The 27,981-nt window shown below is 40.6% G+C and overlaps 1 protein-coding gene across 1 annotated transcript; it reads left to right on the top strand.

Moving 5' to 3' along the window:
- Nucleotides 1–24,900: 24,900 nt before the first annotated feature.
- Nucleotides 24,901–26,280, top strand: LOC104601691 (uncharacterized). The gene has a single exon (XM_010265128.1). It carries the CDS (start codon nt 24,901–24,903, stop codon nt 26,278–26,280), a length of 1,380 nt encoding a protein of 459 aa, XP_010263430.1.
- Nucleotides 26,281–27,981: the final 1,701 nt, after the last annotated feature.

Here is a 27,981-nt window from a genome sequence, read left to right as displayed (position 1 = left end):
AAGGTTCTTCCATTGGATGAGGCTTTCTTCCATGAAATTTGATCCTTTCTTAACCCATCGAGTATCCAAAAGGGCTTCAGGTTCCATGACAAGTTCTCCATCTTCGGTTATGGGCGGTAACTCAATACTAGTTGCAGTGGTCTCCCCTACTTGTTTTTTGAGTAGTGAAATATGGAAAACTGGGTGGATGCGAGAACCCGCAGGGAGTCGTAGCCTATAGGCTACTTTCCCGATTCTTTCTTCAACTTGGTGTGGCCCATAATAGCGACCAGCCAGCTTCTGATGTGCTCGCCTATGGACAGTTTACTGTCGATAAGGGTGGACTTTAAGGAAGACCAAATCTCCCACTTGGAATTCCACATCCCTTCTTTTGGAATTGGCCATTTGTGTCATTCGATTTACCGCTGCATGTAGATTGATTCTGAGCTGCTGTAAAATGGTATTCCGAGATATCAGGGCCTGATCTACTTCTTCCACCGAAGATGCTCCGATTTGATAATTCGGAATACTAGGTGGTGGTCTCCCATAAAGTGCCTGAAAGGGTGTCATCCCGATAGAGGAATGGTATGTGGTGTTGTACCAAAATTCTACCCATGGGAGGAAGGAGCTCCATTTTTGAGGTTGTTGGGAAACAAAACATCGAAGATATTGTTCAACACAACAGTTAACCACCTCGGATTGACCATCGGTTTGGGGGTGATAGGCGAAGCTCATGTGCAGTTTAGTACTTGACATTTTGAAGAATTCTCACCAAAAGTTGCTTATGAAGATGGGATCTCTGTCACTAATGATCGTCTTTGACAAGCCATGAAGCTTGACAATTCCTTCCACAAAACTATCAGCTATAATTTTGTCGTATAGGGATGCGGCAAGGCCAAAAAGTGGGCTGACTTACTGAGGTGGTCTACCACCACAAAAGTAGTGGTTTTACCCTTGGAGGGGGGTAATCCTTCTATAAAATCCATGGTGATGTCGTCCCATACTTGGCAAGGGACGAGTAACGGTTGGAGAAGACCCATTGGAGATAAAGTCTCTGCCATATTTTTTTGGCAAATAGTGCAAGCGGCCACGTACTTTTGAATTCCTTTATACATCGATGGCCAATAAACTTGCTGTGCCAAATGCTTGTATGTTCTCAATACCCCAGAGTGTCCTCCATACGGGGGAACCATGGAACGTCTATAATAAATTATGGACAAGTTGGGACTTAAGAGGGATCACGACACGGTTTTTGTAACATATCAAGCCATTCCGCCATGTGTAGAGGGCTCCCGGATTTTCAGTTGCAAACTTGCCAATTCGGATCATTTAGGGGTGTTCGCTGGCTTCTTTCTTGATTGCATCCCACAGAGATGTTTGAGGAACAAAAAGAGTATTAAGGCTATGTCTGCCTAATACTCTTGACAAAGCATCAGCAGCAGAATTTTCCCGTCCCGACTTGTAAATGATCTCGTTGTCGTATCCCAGCATCTTGGACACCCACTTCTGTTGTTCCGGTGTCCCAATGCGTTGCTCCAACAAATATTTGAGGCTGCGCTGGTCGGTTTGGACGTAGAACTTTCGACCCAACAAGTAGGGCCACCATGTCCAAATAGCCTGAATAATGGCAAGCATCTCCTTGGCATAGGTAGACCATGATTGTTTGTTGACGCCCAATGCTCGGCTTATGAATGCTATGGGTCTTCCTTGTTGAGTCAATACTGCTCCAATACCAGCGCCTAACGCATCAGACTCAATGACAAAGGGCTCATCAAAATTGGGCATTGCAAGTGTAGGGGTAGTGGACATTGTGTGTTTCAAGGCTGTAAATGCATCCTTTGCTTCTGTGGTCCATTGAAACTCCCCCTTTGTTAGGAGGTTGGTGAGTGGCCGAGCGATGATTCCATAGTTGCGGACAAACTTCTTGTAATAACCTGTATGGCCTAAGAAGCCGTGCAAGTCAATAACATTAGTGGGTTGAGGCCAGTTAAGCATAGCCTCAATCTTCCCTTGGTCTACTTTGACACCTTGGGAAGTTACAATGTGGCCCAAATATTCAACTTCTGACTGGCCGAATGTACACTTGCCAAGCTTGATAAAAAATTGGTGATGCCTTAAAGTTTCAAAAGCTGTTCTAACATGTTCAAGGTGCATGATCCAATTGGGGCTATAAATGAGAATATTATCAAAGAAAACTAGCACAAATTTTCGAAGATAGGGACGAAATATAGAATTCAGAATAGCCTGAAAGGTTGAAGGAGCATTACACAAGCCAAAGGGCATAACCAAATATTCATAATGACCATTGTGTGTGAAAGGCAGTTTTGTGAATGTCGAGTGGGTGTATCCGTACCTGATGATATCCGGATCGTAAATCAAGCTTAGTAAAGAAGGCGGCTTCGTATAGCTCATCTAGCATATCATCAACGGTTGGAATAGGAAACCTATCCTTAATGGTTACGGCATTGACTGCCCGGTAATCGATACAGAAACGCCAAGTTCCATCTTTCTTTTTGACTAGCAAGACAGGAGAAGAGAAAGGACTTGTGCTAGACCTTATTAGCCCCAATCGTAACATATCCTGAACTTGTTTTTCTATTTCAGCTTTTTGAAAGTAAGCATACCTGTATGGTCGAACATTAATTGCCTCGGTCCCTCCCTTGAGATTGATGTGGTGGTCGATCTCCCTCTGTGGCGGCAGCTGCGTTGGTTCCTGATAGATGTCCTCGAACTCAGCCAGTAGTTGTTGCATGTCCGGGTGCAGATTGTGAGGCACTTCTTCTGTGACTGCTTGGAGACAAATGGCAAATATGGAATTTCCTTGCTTCATCTCCTTTGAGATTGCTTGGAAAGTTGCAGCTTGAATCGGTTGGTTGTCGATCCCCTTTAATTGTCGGTGCTGATTTGCCCAAGAAAACTCCATCGTCATGTTCTTCCAATCACAAGCCACCGTGCCCAATTGTTCAAGCCAATGAATTCCTAGTACCATATCCAACCCAATCAGCGGTAAAGAATAAAGTGTTAAGATAAATGGGATACCTTGCAATGAGACGTGCACGTTTCCAAATCTTCTTCGGCACTTAAGGGGATCACCATTGGCCACCTTCACATTAAAGGGTTCGGTTGGCATCACCGGTAATTGCAACAGTTTGGCTATCCTGTCATTGATGAAATTATGGGTGGATCCATTGTCAATAAGAATGATCAGTTCGTGGGATCCCACTTTAGCCGAAACACGCATGGTTCTAGCCGTTGACCACCCTGTGAGAGCATGGAGTGATATCTCAGGTTCTCCGCGTAGGTCGGTGTGGCTCCATTCTTCGTTATCTGGTTCATCTTCATCACAATCCCCTGCGAGTAACAATAGCTGAGGTCCCTTGCATTTGTGTCCGGGTCCAAATTTTTCGTCGCAATTAAAACAAAGGCCTTGAACACGTCTCCTTTGCATCTAAGTCCAAGAAAGTCGTTTCAGTGGCGGAGTCAATTTCATCTTTGTTAGAAAAGAATCATCGTTGGTTCTGGTGGTTGGACGCAGCTGCTCATCTTTCATTCTTGCCAGACTGATAGCTTCCTTCAAGGATTTCGATTTAAACATTCGAACTCCATCCGCTATTTCAATTTTGAGACCTCCCATGAAAGTGCCCACCAAAGCCTTCTGGGTCCATCCGTGCACTCTATTCCCCAATCTTTCGAACTCCTTTTGGTACTCGCGCAGAGACCCCGTCTGTCGTATTTTTGATAACGACTCGTCGAAGTCTTCGCAGTCGGTTGGACCGAAGCGAGACCATAGCTCTTCTACAAAAATCTTCCATGTTACTTCCTTCCCTTCCTCCTGATAGGCTCGACGTAACCATTGCCACCATTGATTCGCTTCTCCTTCCAAATGGAAAGAAGCTAGAGACACTTTCTGTGATTCCGCGGTGCTCTGGTATTCGAAGAATTGGTCAACATGGGCGAACCATTCAGTTGGGTCATCACCGGAATATTTGGGAAATTCCAGTTTGGCAACTTAGAGAACATTGGTCGTCCCCCTTCTTTGATGTCACGAGAATGCCCGTAGGAGGACTGTCTGCTGTGATCGTTGGCATGGCTAAAAGTTGCTTCCTGCTGGGTCAGCAAAGCTTCAAACATTCTGCTAATGGCAGTCTCGAGCTGGTGCAATTTGTCATTAACACCCAGCTCAATCCTGCTTAAATTCGCTTGAAGTCCCCTAAGCCCAGCTTCCAAACTCTCGATTCTCTCTTTGTTAGTAGCCATGGTGCCTAGCTCTGATACCAACGATAGGTCCCAGTCAAAGCTAGAGTTGTGGATGCTATTCTGCTTAAGGTGAGAATAAACCTTGCAATTTTATCGAATTTCGAACTGCCTCTCAAACTGGTTGGTTGGTGTTTAAATACAAGTAGAACCTTAACTACTTACCAATAAAATAACCCCTAGTATAGGGATTATCCCCTTCTAACTAACTGGTCGATCCTTATGCCATAGTCTAGCAAATAACAAACTAACAAACTGACCTATTCTTATGCGATAGACTAACAACTGACTCTCTTAACCAACTGACCGATTCTTATGGCAAACAAATTTACTTGCCTTGATAGTGACTCCATTCTCCGCCAAGAAAAGGCACTAAACAAAAAGGCTTTGAGTTCCAAAGATTGGGAGAGGGAAAGTGTTAGACACCCCTTTCTCCAAGTTGATATAGCAACCCACTACGAGAGTAATTCAGGCTCAAATTTCGACACAACCCAAACTAACAAAATTGCTCAAAGCTCATGAAATCTGGCGAAAATGTTCCCAACTTCGCCCAAAATTGATTTGATGTGATGTTATCAGGTCTTAGGTACTAGTTTCCCTAAGACCCTTGCCTCTCTGCCTCTTTTTCTTAATCCGGAGGAAGCTGGGAATGCAAGTTTCCTAAGATTCCAGGGCTTTAAGCAACTTGAAACTAAATTGAAAACAAAGATATTGCGGAATGAGAGGCTTACCTCTCGTGTACGACCTTGAAATAATCTTTCCAAAAACTGAAAAGACTTCAAATGAAACTTTAGCAAGGCAGGAGCTAGGTTGGGCATTTCTGGTATTAAACTAGAAAATAAGGGATGAGGCTTGAGCTTGGATTCAAGGATTTCGGTGTTTCAAGCAAACTGAGTGTGTTACAGGAGTTAGGCAACTCTCTTCTCCCATCAAGCTTGAGATGGGCCATTATTTATAGAGAAAATGGAGGTAGATGGGTCTGAAACTCGTCCAGCTATAGTGTTTGTAGCTCAGCAGAGTTTTTTCACTGGAATAGGCAAGGATTTTGAGAGAAAGGGGCTTGCAGTTGACCCTTCCTTCTTTGTGCAACAAATTTTCTCAATTTTGGGTGGTTTCTTATGGGTTTCATACGTCCAATGAGGTATTGGGGCATGCCAAACGTTGCAGCCCTGTATTTGGGGCTAACGGTGGCAAAAATGTAAATTTGAAGAACTTTTAAATGTTATTTTGTCTTTTCTTGATTTTAAGTAGGGGTATGTTTGGCATTTTGAGCATTTTAAGCGTATTAGGCTCAAATTCATTGGTCTAAGTGTTTAAAAGGGGTTAAGTAGGGATTTGACGTCAGTCCCTTCCCACTTAAGATGCTAGGTTGGACAGCTGATGTGCCAATTCAATTTGGTGAATCAAAATAGTATCTCTCTATTTTAACGGTCAGATGGATGAATCTGGCTATGAAATTTGGTGTGGTGGGGTTTTTTGGGTCTCTGAACACAGTGGTGAGGTCTGATTAGACAAACAGGGTCGGGAAGATTGAGATCTGTGGCTGAAAAGTTTGGATCAATAAGATTTGTTGAAATAGAATCTTTGTTTGATGAAGGGTCAAACAAGGGAATTTTGGGATGAAATTTGGTGGGTAGGCATTTTTGAACATCCTGAATCTGATGGAACTGATGGATCTTTGATCAGAGGTGTAGATTTACTGGTTCAGTTCATATCACAATCATATGATTTTCCAATCAATGAGAGGGTTCGAAATGGAATCTTACTTTTTCAATGGTCAAATGGAAGTGCTTGGTCATGAAATTTTATGTGTAGGGTTCTTTGGGTCTCTAAACATGGTGGTGGGATCTGAATGGTCAAATAAGGTTTGAATGATGGAGATTTGTATCAGGTGAGCTTTTAACCAATAAGATTCGCCAAAACAGAATCAAGGCTTGATGTTAGCTCAAATGATGAAATTTTGGGATCAAATTTGATGGGTAGGTATGGATCGGGATTATGGGGCTGTTGGAAGGGTTTGATTGTGTTAGGTATGTATAGATCACGGGTTTTAGGTTCAAGGAGCGTCGTAGTGTTAAACACATCAAAATGGAACCTCTGATGGATATTGGCTAAATCCAAGAATTTAGGGTTGAAATCTTGTGTGATTATTTGTTTAAGGGTTTTGTTTCACGTGATGAATTTTGATCGAGGATCAGGTATGGTGATGTGGCATAATCAAGACCATCAAAAGTGAATCAAGTAGGTTTAACGGTGGATAAATGGGCATTTGAGTTAAAATTTGGTTTTTAGGGTTTAGGCATGTTTTAAAGTGATTGGTGTGGTCCGATCGGGTATCCAAAATGTAGGAGATGGGTCAAAGAAGGGACCGAGCAAAAGTTGGGTGCTAACACTTGTAGTTACCTCCATTTTATTATTGCTCCATTAAAGGAGACTTAAAAGTTATAAAATTTCCCTTACTATTCGGTAGGGCATCTTCCAACATAATTCAAAATTAGCAGGGACCTGTGCAATGCACGGGTTTTGTTAATTAAAAATGAAACAATGAAGACTTAAAAGTTATTATTTTCATTTTATTTATTATATTATTATTATTATTTTATTTTATTTTTTATATTATTATCATTATCGTTATTCCTATTATTATTTTACTACTTTTATTATTATTTTATTATTTTATTATTCTATATTATTTTTATTATATTGTTATTGATTTTATTATTATTTTATTATTAGTATACTATTATGTTATCATTATTATTTTATTTGTATTATTATTATTAGTATTATTAATTTATTATTATTATTATTATTATATTATCATTATTTCTATTATATTATTATTGTTGTTGTTTTTGTTCTTGTTATTACTATTATTATTATATTTATAATTATTTTGTTATAAGTGCAATACGTGGTTATGTTATGTAGCATACAGGTCTTGGTAGGCCCATTTTAAAACGATAAACAGTGAACCGATATTTGTAAAATGGGTCCAATAAAAGAGCCATATTAGGCCCATTTTGGTCGTCTTGACCCGGTCATTAAAACGGGTGTCGTGCTGACCGAAATCAACTGTTTTCACTGTTTTTAATGCTTTTTACTCATTTTTTTATTTTTTTATAGATATTATTTTTTTATTTTTGTTCTACAACTTTTGACAAGACTGAAACCTAGATGCAAACTTGTTTATTCAAGAAATATATTATATGCTTTTCAGATGTTGAAAGAGAAGGCTAAAATGTTTAAACCTGAAGTGGCTAAACTTGTAAAGTTGCAATGACTGAAATGGTTTTGAGAAGATGTGAAGGTTGGGTTTGAGAGGAAAAGACGTTTGGTTGAGATGTTTCGGGAACCCAAGTTCAGTTTGATTTGGTTGAGACGTTTGGGCTCCCAAAGGTATCTTTGGGGATTCTGGATCTTTTATCCACGAGAAGTCTGCCAATATCTGCCCACAACACACTATTCCTGTGAATTGAGAACATCTTCCCTTGACAATATTATATAGGTGGATGAGATATCGAATTCGAGGAAATTCGCAATGGTAGCGATCAGGCTTGTCTTTTCAGTTCTCGGTGGGCCGTATTGTAAAACCAGAGCTTACGACTTTCAACCAGCAGAGCTTCGATTGGACAATCGAGAGAGATGTTCCCACGGCAACTTACTTTGTGAGGGCCTATGCTTACAACTCGGACGACCAGCAGGTGGCTTTTGGACAATCTATAGACGGTCAAAAGAAGACCGAAGAGCTCTGCGAAAAACTCGAACAAACGACCGTCGGTTGCAGCCTTGGTAGGATGAAGGCGAAGAACGAACTCTGCAAAGAACAGAGTGCTGAACTGAATCTGGAGTGCAAAGTTTGTCCTTTGCCGACGCCGAACAACGTCGCTTCTGCCACTGACCTCCAGAGATCTCGGAATGCAAACCTCTCGCTCCTGTTTCGTGGCTCTAATACCATGTGAAACCAGAGTTGGCTTATTCTTGTTTGTTTGTTATTCATTGAGAATTCAAGTATATATATATATATACGTGAATACAACCACCGAACTCCTAAGCTTATGGCAACTAGAACTCCTAAGTTTACAGCGACTCAATCTTTCCTATCCTATCTGAATTATTTATGATAAGGAATGAATATATATACAAAGAGGATATATACATGAACGGACTCCTAATCCTAACACTCTGCCAACATCTGCCCACAACACACTACCCCTGTGAATTGGGAACATCTCCCCTAGATAATATTATATAGAAGGATAAGATATTTTGTTGGATTTTAATCTCATGAGAGATTAAATCCAATGGGTTTGATTGATCAATTACATGAGAAATTGCACTTGTACACTTGATTGAAAAAATCAGTTTTTCTCTTACAAAACCCAGTTTTGAACTTGTCCCACATTGGAAAATTATAAGTTTTGTTTTCAGTATTTCAATAGGAGCTGATTTACACTCCTTAGAATTAGTAGAGGAGAGTATGGGGATTCGATACCGCGCAACGCGTGCGCGCGTGTGTGCGGCGCAATGAGGCGCTTTAGAGGCACACTTTGCTCGCACCCGCGTGGCTCGTGATGGGCGGCTCTGGTTTTGGTGCGTTGATGACCGTTGATCACCATTGATGAGATCAACGGTTACAATTCGATCGGGCGTGATCAAGAGGCACAATTCAAAGTTAACAGTCACCAACTGTTAACTATTTTTTAAACAATCACGATGTTTGAAATTGTGACTGTTCAATGTGCATTCTCTAAACCAGCACTTACCTTTTTTTCATACCTCTTCACAAATTATTTAAGGAGCATGAATTAGACTCCAAAACACACAATTTCGAAATTCACTCACTCTCTCTCTCTTAGTCCGATTTGCTATAGTCTCACAGAAGGTTTCTTTGGAGACTCTTCAACTTTGCTGGTTGCAAATTATCGCCCAAGGCTCTGTTGTATCCTGGGAACGAATTTGCTTGTAACCCAACAGCAAACTCAGTAAAACTGAGTGGGGGCAAATAACATTCTAAAGACAGTGTCTTCAGATGCGCCTCAGAGCTTCTCTTCCAAAGTTACAATGACCCCATATTCTCCAACATATTCTTTATATGTAACTGCGATATTATGTGAATAAACGTGGGCAGAGTTTATATGAATAGGAGACCCGGACACTTTGGGAACCCAAATACGCAATCTAAGTGGAGAGTTGTAGTTATTAAGCTTAACTTATTTTTTGAAAAAAAAAATGAAAAGAAAAACTCAAAAAACAAATCTAAAGGCAGCAAAGTGCGCTCTCAGATGTGTCATATATATATATATATATATATATATAAGTCTAATGCGAGGAATTTGTTTAGTTAACTTAAAAGTTAAAAGTTAAGAATTTCTTTTAGGGGTAATTTAGTAAATCTCTATTTGTATTGATAGAACACAAGGGTTAAAATAGGTATTTTAAGAATTAATGCATTAGGCCAGCCTTTTCCGTTTGTAACAATGATGGAAGTGAGTAACTGTAGAGAGGTTTTTAAATTTTACCTAAATTTCTATAATTGTTCGAAAGACCAAATAGAAAGCAAACCCAAAATTCCTAATCAAATCCAATGTGAGGCCCTTTTGCTTTTGGGTTGCGAGTCAAGTTCGACCATTTGAGTCGAATGGGTTAGACCATGCCACGTAGTATGTGCGTAGATATGTATAAAAAATATAATTATTTTTAGATGTATATATATTATTTTATATTTAATTATAATTTTAATTCAATTTTTTATTTTTTATTTATAAAATATGCAAAATATGATTTGAGACCTAAAAATATTAAAAACATATAGATCTAAAAAAATTATCCAATATGAAAGAAAAAACACTCTAAGCAGAAAATTATGACATTTGAAAGTTTATATATATTGAATATGCAACATATGACCGAATGACCAGGTCAGACTGTCTTTAACGAAATCAATGATTTTTGAACAAATGACGGATGATTATAACATAACGTTCAAGCGGGTCGAATCATCTACATGCTTCCAGATTCAGACGAATCGCTGAGGTGTTTTTACAACCACGGTCGCAGGTAATGTAATGTATATGAGATCTCCCTGCAAAACCCCGAGCGTCAGATTCTAGATGTTTCTCGCCTCCGTCTGCGTATTGGTCGCATCTCATTCTATTCTCGTATCATAAACATTTATTTCCCTTTGAATGAAGAAGCATCGAATTAAAATTTCTAGAACGTTCGAAATCAAAATTCATAATTCCCACTTCCCAGTCGAATCATCCACATGCTTCTAGATATTTCTCGGCCCCCAAATGAAACTTGCAGAATCCTCCCCTCCCCCCACATGTCATACACTTATAAATAGATGGTCAGATGGATGGATATTTCATTAACGATTAATCAACCAATAGCGTTCAAAGCACTTGCGAAATCTCTTCTTTGAATCTCACTTCCCAGTTCCAAATTCAATTTCTTTCAGCAATCAATCAATCAATCCATCAATAATGGAGAACCCCTTATTTAGGAACTACTGGAGCTCAACTCACCCTCGCTACTACTCGCCGAATCCCCGCATCATCCCCGTTCGGCATCACATGAACCCCCCCCCCGTCTACAAACGTCATCTCTATTCCAATTCGCTTCGTATCGAAGGAGAAACGACCGGCTGCTGCTTTGAAGATTCAGAGCTGTTTCCGAGGATTCTTGGTTAGAAAGAGCGTGAAAAAAATTGTTGAGATTAAGAAAGAGGTAGATGAAGTTGAACAGCGGATTTCGAAGAGGGAGGCGGTGGATTTGATTCGCACGGATGCGAAGGAGCGGTTGAGAGTGAATGAGACTCTAATGGCTTTGCTTTTTCGGCTGGATTCAGTTCGAGGCGTTGATTCTGGGGTTAGGGAGTGCCGGAAGAAGGTTATCAGGAAGGCTATTGCCTTGCAGGAGAAGGTGGATGCCATTGTCGCCGGTAATCAGGCTGCCACTGTGGTGGATGGTGTTGGCTCCAATGGTCAGATTCTAGGAGGGAACGACGGCGTCGATTCTTCTTCAGGTATATCCGAAACTTTTGCTGGCGATGGTGATCGATCCCTGGACCTCAGAGAATCAACCGATTCTTCTGACCGATGTGAAGCCACTGTTTCTCAAGTCCTAGAAATCGAGCATCCTGGTAGTTCTTTATATGATAGCAGAATCTCGTGCAATTCTAATGATCAAACCCTAGAAATAGGGGATTCGTATATGATTGATTCAGCGGACCGTGAACAACAATCGGAAGATACAATCCAAACTTTAGCATTGCGAGTTGGACCCGAAGAGAATTGTGATGCCCATGTTGAAACCCAAGATGCTGAAAGAGAAGCTTCTGGTTCTGGTTCAGTAGAAACCCTACCAGATATTTACGCAACACCTTTAGCAGGTGGAGCTGTTACTGAAGAGACCACAGAAACAGAGAAGCCGAAGGAATCATCTGAGAAATCTCACGATAGCTTGATCAAAGAAGGTAAAGAAGGAAGGACAGAGAAGGAAGTGAATGGCATGGAAATCCAGCAATATGAAACGAAGCCAGAAGAGAAGGAAAATAGGGAAGAGGATGCTAGCAACAGAAAATTGATGGAAAGGATGATTGAAGACAATGGCAGGTTGATGCAATTGATGACGGAGCTATATGAGAGAAACCATGAGCAGAGCCGGCTAATAAACTCGTTGACGCAGAGGGTTCAGCAGCTTGAGAAGGCCTTCATGTGTGAGAGATTGAAGCGCAAGAAGAGGCAGGCAGCGGGCGCGGTTGAGAGACATGATACCGCACCTGGCGCTAGAAAACAGGGGAGTGAGAAGAGGAAACCCTATTGAGCACCAGAACTATCTATTATAGAGAATTATGTGTTCTGGCTGTTATTTTTTTTTTTTCTTGGATCTTAGAACTGTGTAATCCATTACCATTCTGTTGGAGTTAGAGCCAATGCCAGACGCAAGTTATGTGACTGTTAGACGTTTCTAAAGCCTTAAAAGATTCTCTTGTGGCTACTTGTCTTAATTAATTGACGGTTTTACTTTTTTTAATCGTTCAGTAATTTTCTTTTTGTTGATATCCATTCAATATTACTGGTATCAGAATTATGCACATTGAACTCTTGCTTCAAGATTAGTCAATTAATTCTGAATGTCTTAAGTAAAATGTCAACGGTTTCAAGCAAGCTAGACTATGTAAATCTATTTTGCCAAAAAAAAATAAAAACCTTACAATTGTTTTATAATAAATGGTATTTTCTTATTACACAAAAGTCCAAATAAACCTCTCCATTTTGCTCAATCTACCCAAGCTCTTTGAATGGCATTCTCTTCAGTTTCTCCCTTGTTAAGAACTATTGAACCAAAGGTGTTATTATCTTTTGGTCTCCGATCCCAGGTGTATCCAGATTTACTCTCCTATTATTATTTAATTCACATGTCTTATACTCTATTTTTGTGGGCTGAATAGAATTGGAAATGGAATCTATTTGTTCAAATTTGATCTTAAGCGTGATATTATAATTGGGTTAGATGGATCCGCTCTTATCTGATCTGATATTATACTAAAAATTATCAAGAAGTTAATTTCAATTCATTTTGTTCATGATATATAATATGAAAGCTATTTTTAGTTTATATAATATAATTATTTTCGATCGTTCAATCCAATCCGTTTGTAGCCCTTTCCACGTAAACCCTCACTCAAAGATACAAATGTGGACATGAATTTCCGAGTTCTGAAAGCATACTTTCATCTACACTGTAACTGATTTAAATTTGAAAGAAAGTCAAAGTTGAGATTCAATTATGTTAAAACTAAACATCGAGTACCAGCATCTTGGCTAATGAAGTAGCCTTCAATTCTGAAACATTTTGACACAATTTACAGCAATGGTTTACCCTAGATATTCCCTAACAACTTAATTATGAATTTGGGATTTAGATACTTCAAATTACTAAGAATGTGAACCATAAAACTCACCGTAAATATGCTACGGACTGGTTTATATCCGTAGTCCATAGTTCTTGAGAAACTGCTGCAAATTTTGACACTTTTACGTCCTTCAAAACAGTAATGCTGTATTTGGTTGCAGTGCAAATTTATTTGCACTAATATCAATACATGGGAGTGTAAATGAAAAAAATGAAATTTTGGTTTAATTTTATTTTGGGTTTTACTATATTCTGGTCTTATTTAACGCAATCAAAAGTAAAACTTGAAGCAAAAACAAATCAAAACTTGCAGTCAAATCATTTGTACTATCATATTTTTGCATCAGTGCAAATGAATTTACAATGCAACCAAACACAACCCAAGGGATACCAACTTCAATAGATTCAGTGGATGAAGAAAAACCAGATTTTGGTACATTAATCGTTTTTAGTAGGTAGCAAAGTTTTTTTTTTTAGTCGAAGAGAAGATGAGAGGACAAATGGCAAACTATCAAAATTCGAAAATTTTCAATAAAAAAGAAAACGAGATGGACCTCTCCACCTATTACTTCAACGAAACTGATTGTGAGTCAAACATATATTTAGGTTCTGTTTGTTTGCAGTGTAAATTTTAATCGCATTAAAGAACTGAAAAAGTAAAATAAGAACTTCAGATTTGGCACATACTTGTAGGTTCTCTGACTCGTCGGAGTAGAGACCTGGGATCAAATCCCGCTGCCAGGGGTTGGGTTGGGGTTAAGGGAAAGGGGCAGGGGTAACCCCATGAGAAAAAAAAAAAGGTAAATGTAGTCCTCACCTAAATAACTGAATATGAATATATATACATCTATTTCATACAATGTTGGGCAGGTCCCAACTTTTCTACCCCAGGCCAAGATCCCAAAAATTGAAGGGAGAATGATGGTTCAGCCCAAGGTCAGTTTGGAATTGATGTTAATTCATGGGGCATTGGTGTATAGAATGGGGGTTTTTGATATTTTGAATGTTTATAGATCTGCAATAAAATTCAGAAATCTGTATTGGGACTGTCCCTACTTTTTCAAAAATTCAAACCCAATCCATGCAAAACCTCAGGTTAGGAAGGGTCAGAATCGGGTTGGGCCACCCAATTTGCAGCGCCAATGTTGGGGGAGCTTTAGCAGCCAAGACTTTTAAAAACATTATGGGAATTCTGCTTCATAGAGACAAGATTCAACAATACGCATCAAAATGCTACCTCCAGAACTTGTTACTGAGAGATTGATTTCAGTAGTAGTCAAACTTTCAGCACTCCAATTGACATTGTGTATTCTAAAGAAGAATGAAACGACAGAAAAGAGGAGCATTAACTCGGATTGGTTGTTTTGTAGTTATGAAAGTTTAGAACAAAAATATATACATCAACTAGCATTGACAGCGTTTGTTGTTTAAACTCTAACATAGCACTTGTAGAGCTTATCATCATGGGTTGGATCAATAGAGAATGTGTATATTATTCACCAAAAGCATTAAGTACAAGGTAATAGATGGTTGATGTTTGATTTCTGGACACCATGGTGCGACTCCTTAGGAAGCAACTCAAATCAGGTTGGACATAGTTGACAAAAACCCTAGTCCAATGTGTTAAAACTTCCACCAGAGCCTTGCCAACCTGATCTTCAACTCAAGGTTCTATATTCTAAGTTTCTAACCCAATCCAACCAAACAACGAAATCATGTTGAAATTGCACCTACCAAATTTACACAAATATGCACAAATGGGTGCTACTACAACCATACAAGCACATATATCATACATGCAAATGATTGGGTAAATTACAGATCCCCTATATTTTAGGAAAAGTTTACTGAGTTTCTCTGTTTCTGAAAACTGTTTATGGCCTCCCCTATTGTCCTGCCATTATCTTGTCAACGGAAAATGCAAAATGACAAAAAATGCCCTGATGCCCAGTTGGCAAGAAAAATTAGATAAATTGAAAATACACTTTGCCCAAACAAGATAAGCAAAAATGTTCAGTGTACCTTTTCAATGTTGAACAAGAATGAGTAAGAGTCTATGATTGGTCCCGAGTGCTGATGAAGAAAACCTATTGCCAATACAACAAGAAGGCCACCGTTGCCCAAACATGCCCCAACGGTAACTTTCAAAAAACATTTAAGTCGTATGATGAGGTATTCTTAGCTTCATTTGATGGACTCTAAGAAAAAGGGAGGTAAGTCTATAAATGATAAAGAATAACTCTAACATTTTTCAAAATATAGGGAAGGATCTTCAACTTTTCCAAAAGTAGAACACACACAGGTTGTGTAGTATGTACGTGCTTGCGTGCAAACATACTAATGAGGAGTAATTTGGTCTTCCCAATCAAATAACGACACATAAATCAGTTCGGCAAATTTAACTCGGAGCATCTTGTCCAAGCCGACCTCCACCTCGGCAAGACTAAATTAATAGATCCCATAAGATTATGTCAAGTTAACTTAGGAGCCGGTCGAGCTATAGAGGTTCAAGGCGACTTGCGAGGGAGAGCTCGCTAACCACCCCCCTGCAATGCGCCGACATCTTGACCGTTAGAACAGTCCACCGTGTTGTGCGCCATGACTTTATTCAAGTAGACTGTAACCTCTGTGAAAATCTCGCAACTGACACATTAACACGCCAGATAAAATGGAAACAGCTCCGCAGGGTGTTCAGGCCTGTTACCCTAAAGGCCTTGACCCTTGGGACCTATAAAAAGAGCCCAATCCCACTTGAAAAGGTATGCAGATTGAACACTCTAAAGCTCTCTCAATTTCTCAAAAACTCCTAAACATCTTCTGACTTGACTTAACCATGGAAATGCCCTCCCCGAGTAAAAGACACCCGGGCACTGCAAATTTCATTTGCATTAGTTTGGTTGTACTGCAAATTTCATTTGCATTAGCATAAATACATGGGAGTGCAAAAAGGATGAGTGTAAACTCTTGGACTACTATTGCTTCAAATTTGATTTTGCCTTATTTTTGTGAGAAGTAAAATGATGTGGTCCTCACCTTATGTGCAAAAGAATGGAGATAGGAAGTAGGTTATTACTTTGAGAGTGAGGGAAAAAGCAAGATGATATGGTGGTCCCCGCTCTATAAGAAAGAGAACTGAAGTATGAGAGAGGTGGTGCAAATTTTGCATCAGATTTTGAGAATCTGCATTAATTGCCAGTAAATGCAAACGAGACAAGACTACAAATTTTTTATTAGATAAGAGTGCAAATCAAGATTATAAACAAATATAAATAAAATTGAACAAAGTGCAAAATTTTTATCAGGTTCAAATCTGCATTGCAATCAAAAATAGCAAAATAGACTTTAGCAAAAAGAATTTTAAGAAGAGTTTTCTATCAAGAAATTCCAAAAATAAATCAAAGAAAGATTCAATGAATTTCAAGAAGATAACAACACATGCAAAAGAAGGCAACGGCCGCAACAATTAAAGGAACTAATAAAATAACCAATAAATCATCATGATCAACAAAAAACAGCCTAAGATTCATTGAAACATCAATGAATGTGAGAAACATCAATTCTTGAACCTAACATTGAACAAACAAGAAGGTTCACATCTTACTTGATTAAAAAAAAATAAGAAACATCAATTCTTGAACTTAACATTGAATTTCTTGCCACACTTAATCACTATCTTCTACCAATGTTTACAAACAACTATGTATAAAAAAGAAGAGATCAATCAACACTAAGATTCATTTCATTTCCAACCCAACTATGAGTTGGAATTAGAAAAATAAACGTGGTAGTCCAAGGAATATAAGTGTTGCTCATCATTAAGTTGGCATTTGATGAACTTTTGAAACAAGAGCTGAAAGTAGAATGCTAAAAGATTTCAAATTTAAGAATGTTCATTTGGAATTTCAAACTTAAGTGTTGATGTCCTGGGTGCAGTGGCTCATCCCACCTTGGTGGATCTTGCTTTTGACCAACCAACAACAACAAACTGTTCTAGATCCTTTGGAGGTACCAGTTGAAGACTCAGTTTTGGCCAATGAAGATGCCCAGCCCCAACGAGTCCCCCCTTCCCAGATCAACGATGTAGTGGAGCACAGGGATCATTTATTGGCTTGTTTGGTGTTTCTTTTTTTTTTAAGGTCAAGAAATATCCCAAGTACGTGAGTGGATGAATTCCAAGGAGACCTCAGTATTTAAAACCCAGAGAGTGAGGTAGAGAATGATAGTGATTTCTCTCACAGCTCTATTGAGAGCAGAGGTGTCTTACCGGTAGAAGAAGGTCCAAGGCAAAGGCGCATCTCTATGCTTTATTTGGGGTGGGCACTCTGATGCTTAAGTCATCAGTGATGTGGACATTTTAGAGAGAGCTAAAATGCTAGAGAGATAGAGAGCTGCGAGAGCCAAGTTGTGCATACTTTCTGAGGTTGGAAATGATACCTTTATATAGGCATTGTTTGGCATGTGCTTCACGCACCGCGTCTAAGATCTTCGGGAAGACGCGGTTGTCCAGTTCGAAATCCTCAGAGGTAGTGGCGCACGTAGACAATGCTTTGTGCCTTATTTGGTTTCCTCTGAAACATTCGATGCAGGAGCCAACTTCTGAAAAACCCGAGAGTAATAGGATGCACACCCGGAGGAGGTCGGTGAGTACATCTCGCAGGTCGATCGAGCCAATAAATCCTCAAGGGAGGTCGATCCTTACGTCGAGGTCCCTTAGACCGGTAGGGATGAGGTACCACAAGTCAGCCCTGGACAAGGTGCTCCTGGCTGCCCTACCGAGGTGCTCGAGTTGTGTATGAGGTCGCTAGTTGGGACTCCATCAAGCTGATAGAGGTAAGTCGCCAGTTGGATCTCCAGTAGGTTGACAACTAGGTTTCCATCATTTTGGCTAAGGCAAGTCATCGCCCTCATGGTGCCAGAGTGTTGTCCAACCAATCTGAGATGCCACGTTGTCACGGGGTTAATCGACGAGACCCCGTGTGGCGCTCGATGGGGTCGAGAAAGCCTACGAATGCAAGCAACAACACACAAAAGGCAACAAGAATGCACATAGATTAGACAAAAGGTAACTTGTATTGCATTAATAAGTGGTAAGCACAAGCACACAGTACAGTGTCGAGGGGATCTCATGCTTAACCTTTACACGCTTATGAACTCACTCGACTACCTACCTCCCCTCAAAGAGTACGTTAAGCTTTTGGGGGAGTGACAATAGGAAACATAAAAAGGATGAAAAATCATACTATGTGTTTACAATAACGCCATTGGCGGTCCCCCCTTACAAAATACATGAGTAGCCCACCCATGACACACATGCTGACACCTTGAAGGCACGCGGTTGGCACTCTGATGGCTCATGGTAGGTGCTTGATGGCGCGGCGAAGGAGTCACTCGTGACATTCTCCCCCACTCAATTCGATCTACGTCCTCGAAGATCGGCTTTGACTAGTCCCTTAGAGTCACTGTTGCGGAAGGAAGGTTCTTTTGCTGCTCCTGAACCGGCTGTCGTCCAAGGCCGAGGTGTATAGTTTGGTAGCATTGTTGGGTTGGCCTATTCTATTGGGGTTTCCTATGGCTAAGTCCTTTCCTGGCAGCCTCAAGGTATGTTAATGGTTGATTCAACTTGGTTATAGGGTAGGTTTGGGCCAGGTAAGGGTCAAAATGATGTTTTGGATTGCTGGGGTGTTGGTTCCCATGAATTTTTCCCCAAGGGTGACTCACAAGGCTACTACGTGATTCAGTCTGAGGGATGGTGCGAAAGTGGTCCCTAGGCGGCTTGGGTGGCACTCGCTTTCCCCTGTGGTTGTGGTAGTAGGTGATGTTAAACTTGGACACGGCCTTGGGTCTTCTGCTTTGCTTGATGGTTGTCGACGGGCACGAACTCTGTTGCTGGAGAGGTGTAGACGACTGGATGGCCTGTTGCTTCCTGCTGCTGCTGTAGTTGTTGGCTTGAGGGGTGGCTTCTTTAGCTAGTGGAGTGGGGAACTTCTCTGCTTCCTTCATGTTGGCATTGACCAAAGCTTCTCCATGAAAAAGTTGTAGTGCAGAAACTTGCTTCCCATGAACCCTAGTAGAAGTCACAAATGGTACCATGCAAGGGGAGCGCTCGTCCAAGATGCACAGAGAGTTGATATGAGGCAAGAGTGTTGCTTCGGCTTGTCTCATGAAGTCCATTCCCAAGACAACTCGGAAATCATCCAGGGGTACCACTGAAACATTAATCTTGCTTGTCCACGGCCCAACTTGGAGGTCAACCCCACGAGCCATGCCTTCAATCGCCTTTGCCCCAGAGTTCACGGCCTTGAGCCACCCTGTCTCTTTCACAGTGTTCAGATTGAGTCGCTTGGCCTCGACAACCGAAATGAAGTTGTGGGAGGCCCCTGTATCAACAAGGGCTTGATTCGGCTTCCCGCCGAGGATGATGTCTACATACTTCAGCCCCCTTTGAGCTTTCTTGGCCTTCCATGATTGGCCTCTTTCTTCACCATGGCGTTGAAGAGTTGAAGGGCGCCTACGCTTGGCGCCTACACAGACTTTTCCTCATCACTTTGCTCATCATCACTAAGCTTGGCAACAAGGGCATTGATCTTCTTCTTGGTTGGGCAGTTGCGAACCAAGTGATTTCCCCCACAAAGGAAAAAAGAAATTGGGGACCCAGCGGTTCTGGGCTTGTAATGGTGTTGAGGGCCTTGCTTTCCTTGTGGCTTCTTCCCATAGTCTTGTCTTGCTGGCTTGTTGAAGCTGGAGTTATCGTACGGAAGGCATGGGCGACTTGCTCCCCCACTCAAATTAGGGGAACGCGGGCTTTCTGGCGTAGGGGCTTCTTCATTTGACAAGCTAGTCTCATTGAGTTGCTCTGCCATTGCCATTGCCGAGGTGAGGTCCTGTATGTTGTGGCATTGGAGTTCTAGTTCGGCCCATGGCTTCAGTCCATTCATGAAGTTGAATAGTAGATCCTTGTCGGACATGTCCGTGATCTCCAAGGTAAGGGCTGAAAACTCTTTAACATAATCGTGGAGTGAGTCCCCATGCTTGAGTGCTTTCAACTTCTTCCGCGCCAAGTACTCCACGTTCTCTGGGTAGAATTGCCGCTTTAGTTCTCGCTTGAAATCAGCCCATGTCTTAATGGTGCACGTACCCCGTTCAATGTCTTGGCATCGCCTGCGCCACCATAGCATAGCAATGTCAGTCAAATACATTATAACCGTACGAATTTGCATTAGGTCCTCGTCAATGCCAGCGGCAAGGAAATATTGTTCCATTTGCCACAAAAAGTTGTCAAGTTCTCTCGCATCTCGGGAGCCGGCATAAGGTGTGGGCTCCCGAATCTTCACACGAGTAGGGGCCAGTGTTGTGGAGGGGCTTGGAGCGCTGGCCACTAATCTCTTGAGGAGCGTCATGTCTCCTCTTAGTTCATCCATTTGAGTCTAGAGGTCAAAAGGAGAGGCCATGGCTACGTTCATGGCCATCCATTCAGTTTTCATCTCATCCACTTGGTCTTGGATGTCGGATCGAGATGAGCTCCCTTCTTGTCGGGATTTTGTTCCAAGCACTTCCTTGAGGGTTCTATTCAAGACGTCTTGGACCTCGTTCATAATGCCATTTAAGCGGGCTTCTAGCTCCACCACGAAGCTCTCAATTGTTTCCACATTCAGGTGGATTTCCTATACTCGGCCACGCATCTCCCCAACAGTCACTTCACAGCGAAGGATGCATGTGTCGAAGGCAGCAAGCGCGTCAACTGACTTGTCAAGCTTGCTTGTCTTGGATGTGCGACCCCTCGGGACCTTCTCTGTAGAGGCTTCATCGCCTAGAGCCTCATCGGTCTCTCTCGCATGGGCAAGGCCATGCCCAATCTTGTCGGTGAGTTCCTTGTTGTGCTTCATTGCGCCACCACTAGTGTTGTTGTGCAAGGGTCACGAGCGTTGAGGAACAACCTTCTCTGATACCAATTGTCACGAGGTTAATCGATGAGGCCCCGTGCAGCGCTCGATGGGGTCAAGAAAGCCTACGAATGCAAGCAACAATACACAAAAGGCAACAAGAATGCACACAGATTAGATAAAAGGTAACTTGTATTGCATTAATAAGTGGTAAGCACAAGCACACAGTAGTGTCGAGGGGATCTCGTGCTTAACCTTTACACGCTTATGAACTCACTCAACTACCTACCTCCCCTCAAAGAGTACATTAAGCTTTTGGGGGAGTGACAATAGGAAAAATAAAAATGATGAAAAATCATACTATGTATTTACAATAACGCCATTGGCGGCCCCCCCTTACAAAATACATGAGTAGCCCACCCATGACACACATGCTGACACCTTGAAGGCATGCGGTTGGCACTCTGATGGCTCATGGTAGGTGCTTGATGGCGCGGTGAAAGAGTCACTCATGACAACGTGTCATGATGTCGATGGAGGGCCAAATCTGCCATCATCACCAATAAACCCATTATAGGGAGGGAAAACCCGAATTTTCTCTCACTCCTTTCCCTCCCTCCCTTTCACACTTTCTTAGCAATCACTAACTTCTCCAACCATCATTCCCCTCCAAACTTTCAGAGCCAAATCACCACCACTTGACTAAAGCCTCTCTGACTTATAAAATAACAAAAACAAAAAATGCTTTTGGTCATATCGTGAAAATTGACAAGTGAGAAACCTCAATGACAAACTTCTAGACCTAGTGCCATAATAAGAATGTAAATCAATTTTTTTGGTAATGGGATAGGAATGCATACCAATAAAGGGAGCTATCTAGTCAGATATCACATTCTCATACTAGCATAAAAGCATTTCCCTTTAAATGAAGAAGTATCAAGTTAGAATTTCTAAGGTAAAATATAAAAACCTCCCTTGAGTGTGAGTTCCAAAAAGCTCATGGCCAGGTCAAAGAGATGGAGTCGCTACCCTTTTTTTAGAGGAAATGGGCCCTCATTTTTACATTTGAAAAACTCAATTTAAGTCTTTGATAGTGATTTCGTTTTTCATGGAAAAGGCACACGACCAAGAGATTTCAGGTCCCAAGGATTGGGAGAGGGAAAGTATTAGGCACCCCTCTCTCCAAGCTGCTTTAGCAATCCAATACGAGAGTTGTTCAGCTTCAATTTCTTTTGGAGAAAAACAGAAATGGTTGTAGGAATTTCCTAAATCTGGAAGAACATGCTTTCAACTTCTCCTATAAATGAATTTGAGATAATGTTATTGGGTCTTAGGTATTGATTTTATTAAGACCCTCACCTCTCTACTTCTATTCTCAGTCAAGAAGAAATTGAAAATGATGGTTCTCCAACATTTCAGAACCTCGAGCAAACTAGAAAAACTAAAAAAGGCTTATCTTTCGTATGTACCTTATTAAAGGTTTTCCAACAGCTAGAGATGAGATAAAATGAAGTTTAAATGGGTTCTTGAGTTATGGAGTGTTTCTAGCTGCAATAACTTCCGCTTGAAAATGGAGGAGACGAGTTTAAAATCTGAGGTTCAGAGTACCTCCGAATTTCAATTGAATAGGAGGGCAGTATATGGGCTGGGAGAAAGCTCTCTTCTCTCTCTCCTTTTCTTTCTAGGGGATTCCCTCATGTTTCCTCCCTCTTCTCCTCTCCTCCCCTTCTTCTCTCCAGTCCCCCCTTTGAGCTCGAATTAAATCAGTATTTATAAAGAAAGGGAGGGGGTGAGGTATGAATTCGTTCAGCTACAATGCCTAGGACTCAATAAAGATTTTCACACAAATCGGCAAAAATTCTTCAAAGAAATAGATGCTCAGTCAAGCTTACCTATTTCGTGAAACATTTTCTTTAATTTGGGGGTGGTTTTCACGGGTTTTGTGCATCCAATGGGAGCTTAAGGCGTGTCTGTCATGGCAGTCTCGTATCTGGGGTTGTTAGTGGTAGAAAACATAAATTTGTTGAACTTTTAAATGCTATTTTGTCTTTTCTTGGTATCAAGTGGGGTCTGCTTGGTATTTTGAACCTTTTAAGCCTATTAGACTCAATTTCTTTAATCCAAGTGTTCTAATGGGTCTGACATCAGCCATCACCCTTTTGAGGCTTTAGGTCGAGACATATGACGTGTTAATTTAATCTGGTGCATTGAAATAACATCTTTCTATTTTAACAGTCAAACGGATGAATCTAATCATGAAATTTGGCATGCTGGGGTTTTTTGGGTCTCTGAACACTGGTGAGATCTGATTGGACAAATAGGGTTAGGATGATTGAGATATATAGCTAAGAAGTTTGGATCAATGAGATTTGTTGAAATAGAATCTTTGTTTGATGAAGGGTCAAACAAGAGAATTTTGGGGATAAAATTTGGTGGATTGGAACTTTTGAACGTCCTGAATCTAATGAAAGTGATGAATCTTTGATCAGAGGTGTAGATTGACTAATTTGGTTTAGGTCTAGGTTTTAGCTAATTGTTTATCAACTAACGAGAAGGCTTGAAATGAAATCTTACTTTTCAGCGGTCAAATGGAGATGTTTGGTCATGAAATTTGACATGCTAAGGTTTCTTAGGTCTCCAAACACAATGTTAAGGTCTGATTGGTCATATGAAGTTGGGAAGACGAATGGTAAGCTCTAATTAATGAGATTTGCTAAAATAGGATCTAAGCTTGATGATTGGTCAAACGGGTGAATTTTGAGCTACAATTTGGTGGGTATGCATGGATTAAGGGGATGAGTCAAGTGGATGGTTATGATCTGAGAAAGATATGGTTGATCTTGGTAATCGTTCAGGGACATCAAAATAGGGTGTTTTCGTGGTTGATCATCGTAGATTTGCGGTGGGATTCACTAGTTGATTGCTTCCTAGTGATCTTGAGGTGATGTGTGTGTTGCATTTGATTTTGAGAAGTTGGAGTTTGAATATCGCATATATCAGGGCCGTTTGCAAGGGAGTTGGCATGATGAACGATGAATCTTTGGAGCTTAGTCACGAAAATTGATATTAATTAAGTTGTAGTTTTTCCAAGCCTGTGGATGATGTCTAATCAAGGTTCTTATTTATCCTATGGGTTGTGTTAAAGGAGGGTATTTCGGGTTTTAGAAAGGCTAAATTGATCTAGTTGTGCTTCTAAGTTTTTTATATCTAAGATGAGAGTCGAATCATTTACAATTCACGATGCATGAAACACTAAATTTGACATTTCATACATTAACAAAGTCCTGATTTTCAAAGCATGCCAAATTTTTTAATAATCGGCTGAACCAAACAATAATATAGACGGGCATTGAACATGCCTATGTGAATTCAACGTGGCATCGCTTTTTTTAAAACGGCCACGGTTCCAAATATCCCCATCATGAGATCTCCTTAAAAACCCCCGAGCGTCAGATTCTAGATGTTTCTCGGCCCCAACTGCCTATCTGATCGCATCTCATTCTATTCTCGTATCATAAACATAAAGTTCCACGTACTACGTACGGCATAAAAGGCATTTATTTCCCTTTGAATTTGAATGAAGAATCACCGAATTAAAAATTCTAGAACGTTCGACATCAAAATTAATAATTCCCACTTCCCAGTCGAATCATCCACATGCTTCTAGATATTTCTCGGCCCCCAAACCCAAATGAAATTTGCAGAATCCTCCCTCTCATGTCATACGCTTCTTATAAATAGATGGTCTGATGAATGGATATTCCATTAACGATAAACGAACCGATAGCGTTCAAAGCACTCGGGAAATCTCTTCTTTGGATCTCACTTCCCAATTCAATTTCTTTCAACAATCAATCAATCATTAATGGAGAACCCCTTCTTTAGGAACTACTGGAGCTCAACTCACCCTCGCTACTGCTCGCCCAATCTCCGCATCATCCCCGTCTCGCATCACATGAAGTCCCCGTCTACGAACGTCATTTCTATTCCGATTCGTTTTGTATCAGAGGAGAAACGACCGGCTGCTGCTTTGAAGATTCAGAAGTGTTTTCGAGGATTCTTGATTAGAAAGAACGTGAAAAAAATTATTGAGATTAAGAAAGAGGTAGATGAAGTTGAACAGCGGATTTCGAGAAGGAAGACGGTGGATTTAATTCGTACGGATGCGAAAGAGCAGTTGAGAGTGAATGAGACTCTAATGTCTTTGCTTTTTCGGTTGGATTCAGTTCGAGGCGTTGATTCTGGGGTTAGGGAATGCCGGAAAAAGGTTATCAAGAAGGCTATTGCCTTGCAGGAGAAGATGGATGCCATTGTTGCCGGTGATCAGGCTGCCACTGTGGTGGATGGTGTTGGCTCCAATGGTCAGATTCTAGGAGGGGACGACGGCGTCGGTTCTTCTTCAGGTACATCCGAAACTTTTGCTGGCGATGGTGATCGATTTCTTGACCTCAGAGAATCAACCGATTCTTCTGACCGATGTGAAGCCACTGTTTCTCAAGCCCTAGAAATCGAGCATCCTGCTAGTTCTTTATACGATAGCAGAATCTTGTGCAATTCTAATGATCAAACCCTAGAAATAGGGGATTCATATATGATTGATTCAGTGGACCGTGAACAACAATCGGAAGATACAATCCAAACTTTAGCATTGCGAGTTGGACCGGAAGAGAATTGTGATGCCCAAGTTGAAACCCAAGATGCTGAAAGAGAAACTTCTGGTTCTGGTTCAGTAGAAACCCTACAAGATATTTACCCAACACCTTTAGCAGGTGGAGATGTAACTGAAGAAACCACAGAAACAGAGAAGCCGAAGGAATCTTCTGAGAAATCTCACGAGAACTTGATCAAAGAAGGTAAAGAAGGAAGGACAGAGAAGGAAGTGAATGGCATGGAAATCCAGCAATATGAAACGAAGTCGGAAGGTTGTGTGACTGTAGACGAGAAGGAAAATAGGGAAGAGAATGTTAGCAACAGAAAAATGATGGAAAGGATGATTGAAGATAATGGCAGGTTGATGGAGTTGATGACGGAGCTATTTGAGAGAAACGCTGAGCAGAGCCGTCTAATGAGCTCGTTGACGCAGATGGTTCAGCAGCTTGAGAAGGCCTTCATGTGTGAGAGATTGAAGCGCAAGAAGACTAGAAGAGGCAGGCAGCGGGCGCAGTTGAGAGACATGATACCGCACCTGGCGCTAGAAAACAGGGGAGTGAGAGGAGGAAACCCGATTGAGCACCAGAACTATTAGAGAATCATGTGTTCTTGTGGTAATTGTGGGTGTTAATTTTTTTTTCTTGGATCCTAGAACTGTGTAATCCATTACCATTCTGTTGGAGTTGGACAATGCCAGACCCAAACTATGTGAATTTTAGACGTTTCTAAAGCCTTATAAAATTCTCTCTTGACTACTTGTCTTAATTAATCGACAGTTTTACTTTTTAATAGTTCAGTAATTTTCTTTGTTAATATCCATTCAATAATACTGGTATCAGAATTACGCACCATTGAACTCTTGCTTCAAGATTAGTCAATTAATTTTGAATGTCTTAAGTAAAATGTCAACAGTTTTCAAGCAGGCTATACCGTGTAAATCTATTTTATCAAAAAAAAAAAAAAAAACATGTAAATCTATATGATTGGCTTGTAATTGCCCCTTGCATGACTACATGTAAGATAAATTTTTCAATTTTTAATTGTTTTTATAATATTTGAAAATTACAAGACTAAGGCAAACCTTCTTATTTAATTGATTTTAAGGCATTCAAGAATTATGGAAATACTTGCTCTTTACAGTTATGCCTCTATGATATTCGAAAATTACAGCAATGCCATATAAAATTATTTACTATTATACCATCCTACAAAATAAAATATCATCCCTCTTCTCTCTTCTCTCTTCTCTCTTCTCTCTTCTCTCTTCTCCTATTCTTTATCTTAATTGTTATTTATTCATTTATTTATTTTTATTATTATCTAAGCATTTATTTATTTAATAAAATTAAATAAGTTATTTTAAATCAATAAAATAAAAGAGAATTGACACTGAGAGAAAGATTTTAATAGACATTTATTTATTTATTTATTTTAGGATAAATTTCTTAAACTACCCCTTATGGTTTAGCTAATTGACTAAGTATACCTTTGCTGTTTTAAATTTTTTAAAACCCAATGTTACCTCTCCCTTGTCTCGAATTCATTTTCTAGATAACCGGAAAAACACTATTGTGGTCTTCGACACACTGGCGTACGTAAATAGAGAAGAAAGCCCTGAATAAAAATGCTCTTATGAGAACGATAGTGATGATGGCCATGGAACCGACAACAAGAGTAGTAGAAGGAGAAAGTGGAGGTGAGAGATTCCATGGTCGTTGGTTGATTAGAACTAAATCGGTGGAAGATCCAGCAGCAGCCATGAGTGGTGGTGTTGCCTTCCTTTGGCGGCGGCGGCCGTGAGTGATGGTGTCATTCCGCTGGTTGATTAGAACCAAATAGGTGGAGGATCTAGCGGCAGCTGTGAGTGGTGGTGTCATCTTCCTTCGGTAGCGGTGACCATGAGTGGTGGTGTGTCATCTTCCTTCATCATTAGTGTATAATAATAAAAGTGATTTTTCAAACGTGGAACTGTTGCTCCTGCTCATACCCCAAACTCTCTTTTTTATATATGCATCTTCTCCTTTTGCTTAGAAATGAAATAGAAAGGAAAAAACGGTAATATCTTTTGCATTTATGTCTTGGATATTCAGTAAACATAGGCGCCAAATAGGGGAAGACGGCCTGGTTTCTCAATTCTCAGGGCTATTGCAAGCAAAGCTAGACTAGCCATCTCTCGTTCTATTCTGTTCCCGGCAAGAAAGAGAGAGACATTGGGGGAGAAGCAGAGCTCTCTCGCTGGCTCATTCGCTCTAGATATGAAACGCAGTTGAGCCAAAGCTTCCTCAATGAAGTCAGT

Source organism: Nelumbo nucifera, chromosome 8 (genome assembly GCF_055504915.1).
Source record: "Nelumbo nucifera cultivar China Antique chromosome 8, China Antique-T2T, whole genome shotgun sequence".
Lineage (NCBI taxonomy): Eukaryota > Viridiplantae > Streptophyta > Magnoliopsida > Proteales > Nelumbonaceae > Nelumbo > Nelumbo nucifera.
Note: the sequence above shows the minus strand (reverse complement) of the source record. Positions and strands in the feature narration are given on the sequence as shown.

What these genes read in the sequence shown, in the direction of transcription:
- LOC104601691 (XM_010265128.1), top strand. Translation starts at nt 24,901, where the DNA reads ATGGAGAACCCCTTCTTTAGGAACTACTGGAGCTCAACTCACCCTCGC.